This window comes from Onychostoma macrolepis, chromosome 06 (genome assembly GCF_012432095.1).
Source record: "Onychostoma macrolepis isolate SWU-2019 chromosome 06, ASM1243209v1, whole genome shotgun sequence".
Classification (NCBI taxonomy): domain Eukaryota; kingdom Metazoa; phylum Chordata; class Actinopteri; order Cypriniformes; family Cyprinidae; genus Onychostoma; species Onychostoma macrolepis.
The window spans coordinates 16,423,801-16,437,793 of record NC_081160.1 but is presented as its reverse complement, the minus strand read 5'-3'; the positions used below and the strand labels follow the sequence as shown (position 1 = coordinate 16,437,793).

General features: G+C 35.7%; 1 protein-coding gene across 23 annotated transcripts in view; it reads right to left on the bottom strand.

Moving 5' to 3' along the window:
* The window catches only part of kif1aa (kinesin family member 1Aa), an 84,944-nt gene that overhangs the window by 51,510 nt on the left and 19,441 nt on the right, over window positions 1-13,993 (bottom strand). For all 23 annotated transcript variants that reach the window (XM_058779706.1, XM_058779708.1, XM_058779716.1 and 20 more), the window contains exons 3-5: window positions 13,482-13,645; window positions 440-513; window positions 125-304 (exon numbers count right to left, since the gene is read on the bottom strand). In XM_058779706.1, coding sequence (XP_058635689.1) covers window positions 125-304; window positions 440-513; window positions 13,482-13,587 — 360 coding nt within the window. In that variant the 5' untranslated portion in view covers window positions 13,588-13,645. The remainder of the gene's footprint in view (window positions 1-124; window positions 305-439; window positions 514-13,481; window positions 13,646-13,993) is intronic.

Here is a 13,993-nt window from a genome sequence, read left to right as displayed (position 1 = left end):
GGCAATATGCGCTTTAGATACACAAAAAGGGCAATTTAGCAGCTGAAAATTGGTTTAGAAGTACTGAAATTGATATTTAGAAATGCTTATTCTTCATATTTGCTTATTTATGCTTCCGTTTTACCAGTGGAATGATCCCCTGCTGGTCCTTTTCCTGTTTGCCCATCATGGTGTAAGATTTACCGGCCCCAGTCTGGCCGTATGCAAAAATACAGACGTTGTAGCCCTCGAAGGCATGAAGCAACATTTCCTCTCCAATGTCTCTGAACACCTGCTGCTGGGAGGCATAGTTGATATCTTCTGGCTGTGGATAGATATAGACAAATATATACTGTGCGATCTTTGACCATTTAAGAGTATTACTTCTATCGTGTTTTGTGTATTTCACTGCAAGTAATGCTGATTTTTGTTTCATTTCATTGTACTACTTCTGACTTACCGAGGTATGTGACCAGTAGGAGTAATCAAAATTGAAGCTTTTGGTTTCTTTGGGTGCTTTGGGGTTGATGATGGCTGAAAGACAAGGAAAAGAATGGCAGAGAATGAGTAAGGTTAATAAAACATGTTCGAGATCCTGAGTGGACATCTAATACTCTGTTGCCAGCCACTAAATGGCCGCCACACAGTCAATAAGTGCTGAGTCACTGTAGTTTGTCTAATCGGGTCCATGCGGATGTGCTCCAAAACCCTGCTGCTCTCACCAGCGGTAAATGAAAGTCAACAGAGAGAGGCAGGAATCATACCACACAGTAATTACGTTCATTTGAATATGATAATGGATGTAAATGAAAATGAATGTCACAGGAAGATTTGAGTCATCTGAACTTACATAGTCAAAGTAAATGCTATTTAGGTGCATAAAATCAGCTAGTACAGTACGCTGTAAAAAGTGATAAGTTGACTTAACTTAAAAACATTGAGGAAACCCGTTGCCTTAAAAATTTTAAGTATATGATAATTAAAAAAATAAGTTAAGTGAATTGTCAACTTTTAAAAAAATATTATTTACTTAATCATTTTAAGGCAACGAGTTTCCTAAAATTTTTTAAGTTAAGTCAACTTATCACATTTTACAGTGTAGTATGAAATAGAAATGTCGATTGACTGTCTTTACTTATATTTACATATATTTTATGTTTTTCATTTAAGTCAAAAACTCTTGGGGTCTTTAGGGTCACATGATTCTTTAAAAATCACTCCAATGTGCTGATTTGATGCTCAAGAAACAGTTCTTATTTAATATTATCAATATTGAAAACAGTTAATGCTGCTTAATATTTTTATGGATTCTTTGATTAATAGAAAGTTCAGAAGAACAGCATTTGTTGGAAATAGATAAATGCTTTTACTGTCACTTTTGAACAATGTGTCTTTGCATGATATAAACAGTATAAAAAGCTACTGACCCCAATCTTGTGAATGGTCATGTATGCTGTACACAGTAATATGTAATTCAAACCTAAATTAAACCTGAACATTTTTGTTTTAGGATTAAAACAATTTAAAACATGCTAAAATGTTATGATGCCAAATTAATAAGATTTAACAATTTCTAGCTCACTAATAAAATAAGCAAATGCATCACATTGATTACGTGAATTTAACACAAAAGGTCAGATGTTCTTGCTTCCACTGAAGCACAAGATGCTTTGTGGAACATCTCAAATAATGATTATCAGGTCTTACACAAAATTATGCAGCTCAAGTGCTGATGACATTAACAAAAATTGGAAAAAAATACTAAGAAATTCTAAAAAAAAAAAAAAAAAAAATGCAATGCCTGCGAAACGTTTTCTGATCAAGAGAAGATCAAGGGGAAATGCAAAGAAGACCTAGAAAGTGTCAACAACCTGAGGTCAGTGTTCAGAGTCATGAATGTCCTTCACGAGTTCATATTTCATACAGTCCTTGAGTGAGATATAAGTAAACATGTTTAGTTTACTGTCCATCCTGGAGGACTCAAGCATGAGACTCAAATCAGTCTCTAAATATCTCTCTGGACGATTAAATCAATAATTCATAATACAGTAGAAGTGAATAAAATAAAGGTGGAGATGGGGGTGGTGGATACATACAGGAAGTACTGTCACAGGAGCGAGGTGAGCAGCCCTTTAAATATTTAAATACTGTCTTGTGATTGACACAATTAAATGACTCGCTCCTCCTAAACTTTCCTTTAGAAGCCCATTTTACCAACAGAGAGGTTTCTCTGCACCATGCTCCATAAAATGTATAAGCAGCACACATTATGGAATTAACACATAAACTAATACTCTGCACTTGAGAAAACTAGAACCATCCCACTAAAAATCTGTATCAAATGAATGCACAGCCATATAAGAGAATTGCACTGCCAAAAATGCCCTGCATCACGGAGGAAACCATTTAAATGGACTTGGATCGTGTGATAACGTGAATGATAATTGCACAATTTTCATCTACTCTGGCAGCAAAAAAACAGTCACTGAAATCATGTACCTGCATTTAAACTGTCTCACTTCCTGATGCTTATTAGTAGCTCAGAGCATCATTATTCCGTCAGTCTTACTCACAGCAAGCCCACACACCACCACAGACGCTACAGTCAGGAGTCTGACAGAACATACTGGCTCTGCTCTGAAATACATCTCAGCTGCCATATGGTAGGATGTGCAAGACCAAAAGGCAAAACCGCATAAAAATAGACCTTTAAGTAAACTCTATTAAATATTCTTAATCAACCATGAAGCAAAAAGCCACAATAACCATGAAAAGGACATTTGAAGTACACATATTTTCAGTACATGCTTGAGCAACCATTACTGGACTGAAAAACTGAATTTAGTCAAGCGGTCATGAGGAAAGCTTTTCTGAACACACACACACACACACACACACACACACACACACACAGTGGTATTTTCACATGTATACATAACTAACACAAATAGACAACAAACAAGCAATAAGATAAATGTGATGAATTAAGTTTCCTTCAACAAACACAATATGTTCTGACCTCAAAAACGGGCGATTCAAGAATGACCTTCAGAGAGTCAATAGGCTGAAAAGGATTTTCTGCACTAAGCAAACACTTACCTTGGTTCTCCAGGGACAGTTGGTCCATGAACTGAATGCATTTGATTACACGCTGTAGATCAATGATCTATGCATTTCATTTTATACACGGTCCAATATGATCTAAATAGGGACGTTGTCTAAAGTGATAATAAGCTCAAAATACTATATATAACACAAATATATATATACATATTTGTGTGTGTGTGGCATTGCTGCATCAACTGCTAATTTGGCCTTATTAATGATCCCAAAAATGAGCTCTTAAATGATTGGTTCACCCAAAAAAATGACAATTTTCATTTACTCACCCTCATGTTGTTACAAATTAAAACACATATTCAGGCAAAACACTGCACCTCACTGACTTAATGATCCATTCTCAGCAGTTAACAGCTAAATGAAGAGGAAGGTTATCTGTGAATAACTTGATTTTGAAACCAATTTCATTAAAACCAATGGATTTATTGTCTCAAAAAGCTAAGGTTGCAGAATGCTAGGGGCTGCAAAATGATTAATCGCGTCCAAAATAAACGTTTGTGCTTACATACAGTAATATATGTGTGTGTGCTGTATATATTTATTATTTATATATAAATATACACACATGCAAGTATATTACATGTATATATCTAAGAAAAATATATTTATATATAAAATATTTATATTTATATAATATAAATATAAATACATACATATAAAATATTTTTTAAATATATACATGTATGTGTGTGTATTTACACATACATAATAAATATACACAGTACACACAAATATATTATGTAAACACAAACTTTTATTTTGGATGCGATTAATTGCGATTGACAACCCTACAGAATGCCATTTAGTTCTTTAATAATGCAGGACTATTTAAATTCTAAAAAAAAATGTGATTTGAGCACTTTATAATTTTAATATTTTCTCTTAGTGCCAATAGCCCAATCTCACAAGAAATCGCTTCTGAACTTCATATATGCAACACCACAGCCTCAGAGTTCAGATACAACATAAAACATATTTATGACTCTTTCTCTTTCTCTCTTTCACACACTCTCACACACACACACACACACACACACACACAGAGCTGCCAAGTAACAGAAGGACATGTCATTGCATAATCCCTCCTGTAAATCCCTGTTCTACTTTTCATCTATATAATTTAAGCAAACCTTGAAAAAGCCTGAATAAAATAAATGTATCTGCTAACTAAAGCACACATAGTACAACTGACCTCCAAAAATTATTAAATGCAATTAATCTACTAATAAAACACATAAAACAGCCTCTAAAAACAGCCTAAAATATCCCAATTATTTGGTTTTCCCATTTATCTCTCATATAGCTCCAGTTTGAACCATTAAAACACATTTGAGCATGTGAATCTGAATGTCACATACATTAAGCAACATCCTGCGGCCATGTTATACAACACAGGAAGCCCAATTCTAAAATGGCCAACCACATTTAAAGAGTTGGAGTGAAATAATTAATTCACTTGTTGTGTCCCTAAAAGGGACAGCCCCTTTTATCCAGTCTATACATCTGTGTTTAACTGTCTGTAGGGCAGGTCAGTACTGGCTGTACATCAGAGTATATGAGTTATAATAATAGTACTGCATAGCCCAGGGGACATCATGATTCATCATCGTTATAGAAGCACTGCCATGTTACATCTACTCTTGTTGCAAGTTGCAAAATTGTGTTTGTATGTGTATGTGTGTCGAATAGTCAGCCGTCTGAAGAAGAAGGAATGCTTTAAGAGAATAAAGTTTGTCTGCAGCTGTTACATTTAAAAACTAATTAGTGTAATTAATAATTAATCAATTTTACCTCAATAGATTAAAAATTAAAATAAGTTAAAATAAGTTAACTTGTCAGAAATACCCATTTCTATATTTAATATTTACTATAGAAATAAAACTGACTTTTTAAAGGTTTAATAGGTTTAGTACGCTTGACAATTCCTAAATTATTTTATTTTATTTTATATTATATTATTTTCTTATTACTTTGTATTTTTGGTGGTTGCAGTTTTCTAATAATTTTTTTATTTATTTTTTTTTCAATATCAGATGTGGACTATGAAATGAACCATGCACAACAATTTTTTATTTAATTTAATTAATTAATTTATTGAGTTGAAAGGAGTAGGCCTACATGCAGTTTTTAATCACATAAAATTTTATCATATGTATGCGTGTTTGTGTGTGTCTATGATATACACACACCCACACCAATTCCTAATACTTCAGTTTGTTTTCTTGTTTTATTGTAGTGCAAAGTGTTCAACATTCGACATTAAGATGAGTAAATGGCATTTATGTGACGGTAACTACGGTAGCGCTGATTGTAAGTGTTCTGTTGCTAGGAGCCAAGCAGGTCACATTCTGAAAACTGTGATGGGTTTGGAGTCCACTAACCAATCAAACCAATCAGTGCTAATGATGCTAACCTTGAGATGCCACTGGCTTGAATTATTCATAGCAGTCAGGGTGTCTGATTTCATCCTCCTGATCTGTTATATTCCAGCATGAAGTAGGTTGTTAAAACACTTTTAATATATGAAGAGGTCAGTCGTCAATAATGGGCTTGTGCTGTGTGTGAATAGAAAAACTTCTTTCCTCTCCTCTCATCCTCTCTCCTTTCCTCTGCTCTCAATAATGACAATGATTCACTTCCACCCTTCTCAGCAACGGTTACATCAGCGTCATGACTGAAGCGGTAAATGCACAAACCTAATAAGGAGGAGGATTTTTAATCACTTTTAATGCCCGGAGGAGGACGTGGCGACTGCTGACGTTTGTGTGAGTGCAGTAAGATGGAGATTTTGGGCTGCTGGGTTTTAAGTTTCATCGAGTATGAATATGTGTAACAGTCAACCTGGTCTCATGGCATAAACGTACCTGGGTGCACTTTTTAGCGAGACCGTTTTTATGTACCTTACTGCACATTTCTCTGCAGTTTCAAAGAGAAATGTCCACTGAGTGACGCTAAAACACAGGTTCAATATGTACACCCTAACATGTTTTTATTATGTTGATATAGGTAAGTATTGCTGTGTTTTTATTACGTTGCTTCAGGTATTGCGGCGATTCAGAATTAAAATATCCAGGGACCGTCGCTAAAAATTAATGCTCTATCGTGTTGGAAATATGTCCTACACCAAACCCAACCCTAAACCTACCCGATAGTGATAAATAAACGGCGTTACTAACGGCGTTATTTTTTTCAGTAACGAGTAATCAAACAAATTACTGTTTCCCCCGTTACAACGCCGTTACCGTTACTGACAATAAAATGTGGCGTTACTATATTATATTAATAGAATTTAATTTTTCAGTTCATCTGAACGGATGCGCAGTGTAGCTGTATTTGACGTACCATAAACTCTAGTGTGAAGGCGCACGACTCGCCGTCGCTTTCTCTCACATACACGCACGCAAAGAAAGATACAGAGCAAGAGAGTCTTTCATAACATGCAGAATTGACACGCTACATGTAAACGATATTCTTTGTTGTATTTTCCTGTCAAAATAACGGAGTTCCTTTGGAATTCTCTTGTAGTGGGCGGAACTAATGCGTAAGCGACAATCTCATTGGCTGGCGCTCACCTATTATCGTCCCTGTTTTGATTTCAGCAAATCAGTTCGAGCGAACGCAGACAACGTGATTAATATTCATGAACCCAGCAGCTCATTAATCCTTAGTGCGTTTTATATTGATGACAAATATGCATTCATACGTGGTTATTCTAATTACTAAAGTACTATCATCATATAATATTAAATTATCATATTATATTATAATGCTTGACTGACTGATACTAAGTGTCAGTAGATACATAGTGTAGATTAATGTACAATGTTTTATAATAATAATAATTTATTCTTTTTAGTGTCCATTTCATTAATTTAACATATTTAATATTGGGGCACCCAAATTTGACATTTGAACATTTTTTAAAAAGTAACGCAATAGTTACTTTCCCTGGTAATTAGTTACTTTTATAATGATGTAACTCAGTTACTAACTCAGTTACTATTTGTGAGAAGTAACTAGTAACTATAACTAATTACTTTTTTAAAGTAACGTGCCCAACACTGGTGTTGACAAATGCAAAACTGATATAAACACACATTTGTTGATGCAACCGTGTTATGTGAACTTCCTCATATGCAGATTTGATCTGTTTTGTCGAACCGTAGTTCGGGATTCGAACCAGAGCTCATCACATCTTAAGCACTTTCCCGTACTCCGTGAGCAAACAAACCGTCAATGAAAACCCATTGATATGAAGCTGGATATGTGTGATGCTAACGTTCAAAAGCATCAGTTTTCAAATTTCCCAGCATATTAATATTGTTTTGAAGTCATAACATGATATTCTTCAAGTAATTGTGCGAAAATTACGCTTTATTAATCGAAACTCCGTAAATTTGTGTGAAAAGGAATAAAAGGCGTCTGAGTTTTACTGCCATAGTGTTCATTTCTTTTGGAAATTGCAGTGATATGTACTTATTGGTATGTATTTCGCATCTCACTAAAAAGTGCACTCAGGCACGTTTATGCCATGAGACCAGGTAGGTAATAGTATGTAACCAATGTGTACATCTATTACACTAAGGTCAATCAAAAGGTTATGGTGAATGGTGACCTTATAATAAAAAACAGAAGAGAACTTCTTTAGCTTTTCCATTAAAGCTATAATTTTTTTATTATAGGGAGTTGAATATATGTAATTTTCCATTATAGCCAGATGACTACTCTCCATTTTTCCATTACAGCCTGATGATCATGCATCAGACTTAAACTGATCAGACTAATATGCCATTATTATAAACTGCCAAGGAAGGTGAAGACCACTTCACCAAAGTGCATTAAAATACTGTACCTTCATGAGAGGTATGGTCTGGTATCTACCACAATGTTGTTTAAAATGGCTTCACACTCCATAGTTTTGTTGTCTGAGACAAATTTCATCTTTTTCTAGAGAAAATCAGTAGTCCTTGATCAATTAGAGTGACATGCTTACTGACTGTGTTTGTTTTGTTGGTCATAACAAGTTATGTCTCTTTGGCCACGTACACACTGTAAGTTTCAGGAATGACAACCGCATTTAAATGCGGGATTGAGTCCCGTAAATTATCATTCCATGTGTGTACAGAAGAGCAGTCACTCCCGCATTTGTAACCATAGCAACATTTTGTCATCTTGCAGGAGTGAATAAAAGTTTAGCCGTTTGTTATGTGCCATTTTTTGACTAAAGACTCTTTTTGTCCGTTGATTTTAACCATACTATCACTGATAGAAGTGCTACGTTGTGTTTATGCTCGGGAGGCTGCTTTAGAGAGCGCTGTCTTGAAGTGTTGCCATGTCCTCATATTTACAAGTGCTTTTAGGCATGTTGTTTGAACTTATCTCATAAAGATAGGCACTTTATGGAGTTAATAAAGTGTCCTGTCGCAGATATGAGATATATGATTTTTTTTGTGTGTTGTAGAACATAAAGCAATTGGGTGTTTTAGTGTTTTTTGTGCTTGTCTTTTGATATGAAGATCTGGCAACACTGACACTTTACCGCAGAGCTCATGAGTGCAGCTAGCCCCGTGTCAAAATGTGCTAAGTTAAGACTTCTTTCACTGTTATTTTCTTGCATCTCACATACAGACAAAGACACATTTCTGATGCACATTCAAATACGTCAATTTCTATAAATGCTGCTGTCATTACCTGTATTTTTCGGGAGTTAATGCGGTTGTCACTCCCGTATTTTAGTGAATTATGTGTGTACAGAACGCGGTTAAGGAGTAAAAGGTGAACAAGCGAATTTAACTGCAGTGTGTACGTGGCCTTTTTGTAGGGGAAAAAAAACTATAGTTTTTGATTAATTATTGTGACATGCTCATGGTTGGTTTTTTTAGTCTTGCTTTGTGTTTTGTTTTGCTGTGCTTTGGTTTGGTTTGCTTTGTTGATTGTGAAATAATTCTCTTGCTGTAAGAAAAAAAAGTTAATTCCTTGATTGATTTGTGTGAAAAGCAATACATTTCTGCTATAAATCTTAGCCTCCGATGGAGATCTGGCAGTGTTGTAAATTTTGCATGACAGTCGTGCCGTTCAGCTGCTTCTTTGTGCTGTCAACAGGACGATTGGGACCAATGTCTTGTCAGGAATGTGCATTGCACATTCTGAAATAAAAGATCACTGATGTTACACAGTGTACCATGCCTTTTACCCAAGCTCTCACTGGGAAGAAATCACAAGGAACACCCATAAAGGACCATAAAAATAGCACAGCTTCAGCTTAATCAAAGTTCTGGATTCTGTTAAAAACTGAAGACTCCCTTTCCATGCACACCAGTCTCAATCAAGAAAGAGAAGGGAATTCTGGGAGTGATGTGATCACGGAAGCATCATTTAGTGCTTTGATCAACATGGCAACCGGATTCCCTTAAACTCTTAGCTAAAGTCTCTCCATTTCCATAATCACACAGTTTCATCAAATGGATAATTTGGTATCTCTTCTAAATGGACATATTCCACATGCATAATTACCACAGTATCACTGAGAACATCACACAGAATTTACAGCAGCACCGAAACCAATGAAATCCCATGTCGGTGAATCCTTTTTGCTGTTAGAAACCATTAGACAGAATCTAGCACTAGTTTTCTCGCAGGGACCAGAGCTAAAATCTTCTGTGGCTTAGTAATGAGACAATTTCCAATGAAAAGGAAACTCTTTTATAAGAACTTAAAGGCCTGTGTGAGTAGCCCAATGGTGCCTCGGTGATAGCAGGGTGGCTTAAACCAGTCAGAGCTGTCAATCACTCAGCTTTCCACCGTTCTACGGCTTTGTGGGAACTCGGCTATTGACCCATCTCAAGCTGGCAGCGGTGACAAAGCAGCCAGCGTGGAGCACAAAAGACACTCTCTAGGCTCAGACTCCCACTAACAACCAGTTATTTACACCCTCAGATTGAGACTGGGACTGGCCTCTTTCCAAATTACTGCTGACTAGAAAGGCTCTTTCATGACATCATCAACCCTCTTGCCATACACCAAGTCTACTTTTCAAAGGACAGCAATCTACAAAACAATTCAGAAAGATGTGTTTGCATGTGTGTTTATGCATATTAGCACATTTTTAGCTTCTGCAAGTCTAGTCAAGTGCCCTACAGAATGCATTCACAAAGACATAACTCCACATAAACAACAAATGAAGGTCAACATGTTAAGTAATTGAATGTTTCTCACATTAGATTTTGAATAGATCTCTACCATTACGCCACTCCGCTGGGCCTTTATATGGATTGGCTTAAGCAGCCTGGCAATTGTGTTGAGGGCTTTGAAAGGATGTCTGAGTGGACAATGAATAGACACAGACAAACCACACAGGATGTCTATGCAGGTAATCTTGCATTTCAAATGAATGCTATGCTGTAGGATGGCTTACAGCATTGCTGTGCTGAGACAATATGTCACAAAGGTGGTCAGGTTAGAGGCTCAGATGATGGGGAACAGATGAAACAGCTGTTATTATTTAGAATTCAATTAAAAATAAGGATTTGAAAGGTAATTATTTTTCAAAAAAACTAGCACACACACCATGGAAAATAAAAAAATAAAAAACTTGAAGCAGATACTAAAGAATAACCCTCATTTATAAGACTGGAATGTACTCATTAAATATATAAACATTTTCAAGATCTTTTCTTATGCAATATTAATTAAAGTTGTTTTAATTAGGCACTGCCAGCTGTGCATTTGAATGGACCTCTAATGTTCAACTTCGCAATGTGTCAAGAAGATGTGTTAATGTCTGCAAGTATTTGCAGAATTAATTTGTAAATGGTTAGAGTAATGTTGAATATTTTTATGACAGGGTGAGAAGTGAACTTAATGTCATATAGACCAGCCCAGACTCATTAGCATTCACAGACGTATGTTTACGCACATATTTGTATGTTTGGATATGTGCTGAACATACAAATGATTGGGCATACTGACAATATGGAAAAAAGGTAACATGGTATTTTACAGTGTCCTTTTTACACTTGTTACTTACTATAGTAATAACAATAAATGTAGCATTATTATAAGAAATAACCCTAAACCCAACCCTAACCTAAGCATGTAAATTAATATTATTCAGTATTTAATTATATTAATAAATTGTATCAAGGACATTCTCGCTCTCTATATATGTGTGTCAGTGTGTGTGTGCCTACATTATAAAAATGTTATTGGCAAATTAAATGTACAGTGACAATTTTAGTTACAATATACTATTATATAGATTTTTTCCATTACTGTGTAAGTTAATGGCAGATGTGATTTTAAACATATTGTTAGAGCAATGACATTCATCTCTAACTATTGCAAAATCTACTTGCACAATCCATTTACAATGACAGCAAGTGTTTCCATGGATTTTGATGGCTCATTTCTCTATTGTTCAAGGTTCACAGTCTTCACCCGATAAAACAAAAGAACTGAGTGTATTAGGCTTTTATCCTCACTGTTATCAGTCTAGAATTTACAATATGCACCACTAGCTCGGTGCCCTTACAACAAAAATATCTTCTGCAACATGGCTTGCAGATTCGCCAGTCCCAATGAATCTCCTTCGTAAAAACCTTGACCTAACCTGTACAACAATACCATGGTGTTATATTACATCAGCTATAATCAGGACCCTTTTGTATGTGCACTTTGTTTTTACAAACAGACAAAGGTATAAGAAATGGCACACTGCTTTTGCTGCATTCTGCACTGCATTCTAGTTTCTGACTCAATATTTGATGTAAATATTAACACTTCTTCAGGTACAAAGATGATGGTGGACACATTGTTTTTCTCAAGCAACACAAGGTGGAAGGGAGGAAGCTAAATTAGGCCGAACTCTAAATATTTCACAAGCTCTCATCCATTATTGACCAATGGCTTCGCCCAGCCAGGCAGATTAGAAATCAAATCTCTCTCCAGTCAACCACCGGTTCTCTCCGTTCTTCGAGCACATTCACATGCTTAGAACCAAGAAATGAAATGTCATCATGATTGTGTCATTGAAAAATTGCAAAGTACTGCAATATACTAATTCCAATTTAAAGTAATATTCATAATATGTTTAACCCATCTATAACATTCTAGAGCATACTATAGGTGGCGACCAGGGCTAGTTTAATCACTTTTTTTCTTACAATTTTCTACAGTTAATTTTTTCAAAGTCTTGACCTCAAAAATATTACTGTCCAGTAAAATGGAAGAGTTTGTTAAACACTCACTGACCTTTTGGCCAAATCCAGTAGGACATGTTTTCAAGCTATATAGGGTATATCAACCTTACACTATAATATATAACAATCTAAAACAGTTCATTTAAATTGTAATACTCCTGTATTTTTGATCAAATAAATGCAGCCTTGGTGAGCATAAGAGATTATTTTAGAGACCCAAACCTTTGAACAGTAATGTAAAAGTAACCTTACATTAAGAAAGCACGCAATTTTCATCACATTTTTGAACATAGACGTGAAAGTGCACTATCCAAACTTAAAGTTTTATAATTCATGAATGAAAACATTTTGTAATATGATTTTGATATACCATTTCCATGGTAAATGGATGAATTTTGAGATTTTAAGTTTTTAATTGATATATAATTTACGATTATTTCTAAAGTGTGATAGGGAAAAAGGCAACGAAGAAACTCCTGTAATGAAGTACAGTGGTAAAATATCTATTTAGGAGTCTTAGACCGTTCCAATGATATATAGTTTGTCATGATTAGATTAGGATTTTATTTGCATTATAGTGAAGTAAACTTTGGGGGAATGGGTGACAGTTAAGAGGTAACCAAGATATCTTCATTTTACATTCCTTTACAACACAACATCCTTGACAAAGAAAATGATGTCTCCTCATTAGCTCCTTTGAAATTGACCACTCACCCTACCAGCTAAACAACTGGTTGCCTAACAAGTGTCAAAAACAGCAAACCAAAATCGATCACTATAGCAATTACAGCTGTAGTGCTTGTTGACATTGCTGCTTGTCAGTCGTGATAAGTTCATTGCAACATCCCTCTATTTTTTCTCTGCTTTAATAACTCTCAATTTCTGTAGCCACATTAGATTAATGGCCGACAATGAAATTAATGTCGGATCAGATTTACCGGTGAGTTTATTCACTGATCAGTTAACTATTGTCCCACATCATCTCAAAATGGCTGCCCTTATGAAAGCCGTGCAGATGAGGTCAAACACTCAGACAGGGCCCATAAACACGCATGCGAAAACAACATTAAGACACACAGTAAAAGTCATGCTCTATAAACCAGAGTGTTTTGAGTATTCTTAGTGATTTAACAGCTGGATGTTCCGGATGGAAGCATCGGGGCTCAGGTGCAGTTGGGTACTCACTGGTTGTGTTTCCTGACATCTGGATGATGCACTTGGACTCTTTACTCATCTCACGAGAGTTGAAGGGACGGACTCTCACGGCCACCTTCACCGAGGCCCCTGCCATGGTGCCTCTGTGTGTGCGCTGAAAGCACTCCTTTAAAAGTTCAGGTCACAGCTTACACCTGCAAAGAAAGAAATAAACCAGTATGACACTGATTTCAACAAACAGAAAACTGGAAGATCTATATCTTTATCTATTACATTATATTTAACTATAAGTTATACTGTGCTCGCAGCGCATGCTCTTCAATTGCACGCACAATTACGGTGGCGCACGCCATAGCCTGTATCATTTCATATTAAAGTGCAAATGAAACTACAAACATGCATGTCAGATGCATGTTACGTTCAGCAGCGGCAGCTCTTAAAGTAATAGCAGCCAAATAATCCAGCTGCTGGGATGCCTGTTAATCAAAGAACAAAAGGGAAAAAAGAGGAAATCAATAACTTTTGTAGCTTTAAGGATTCAT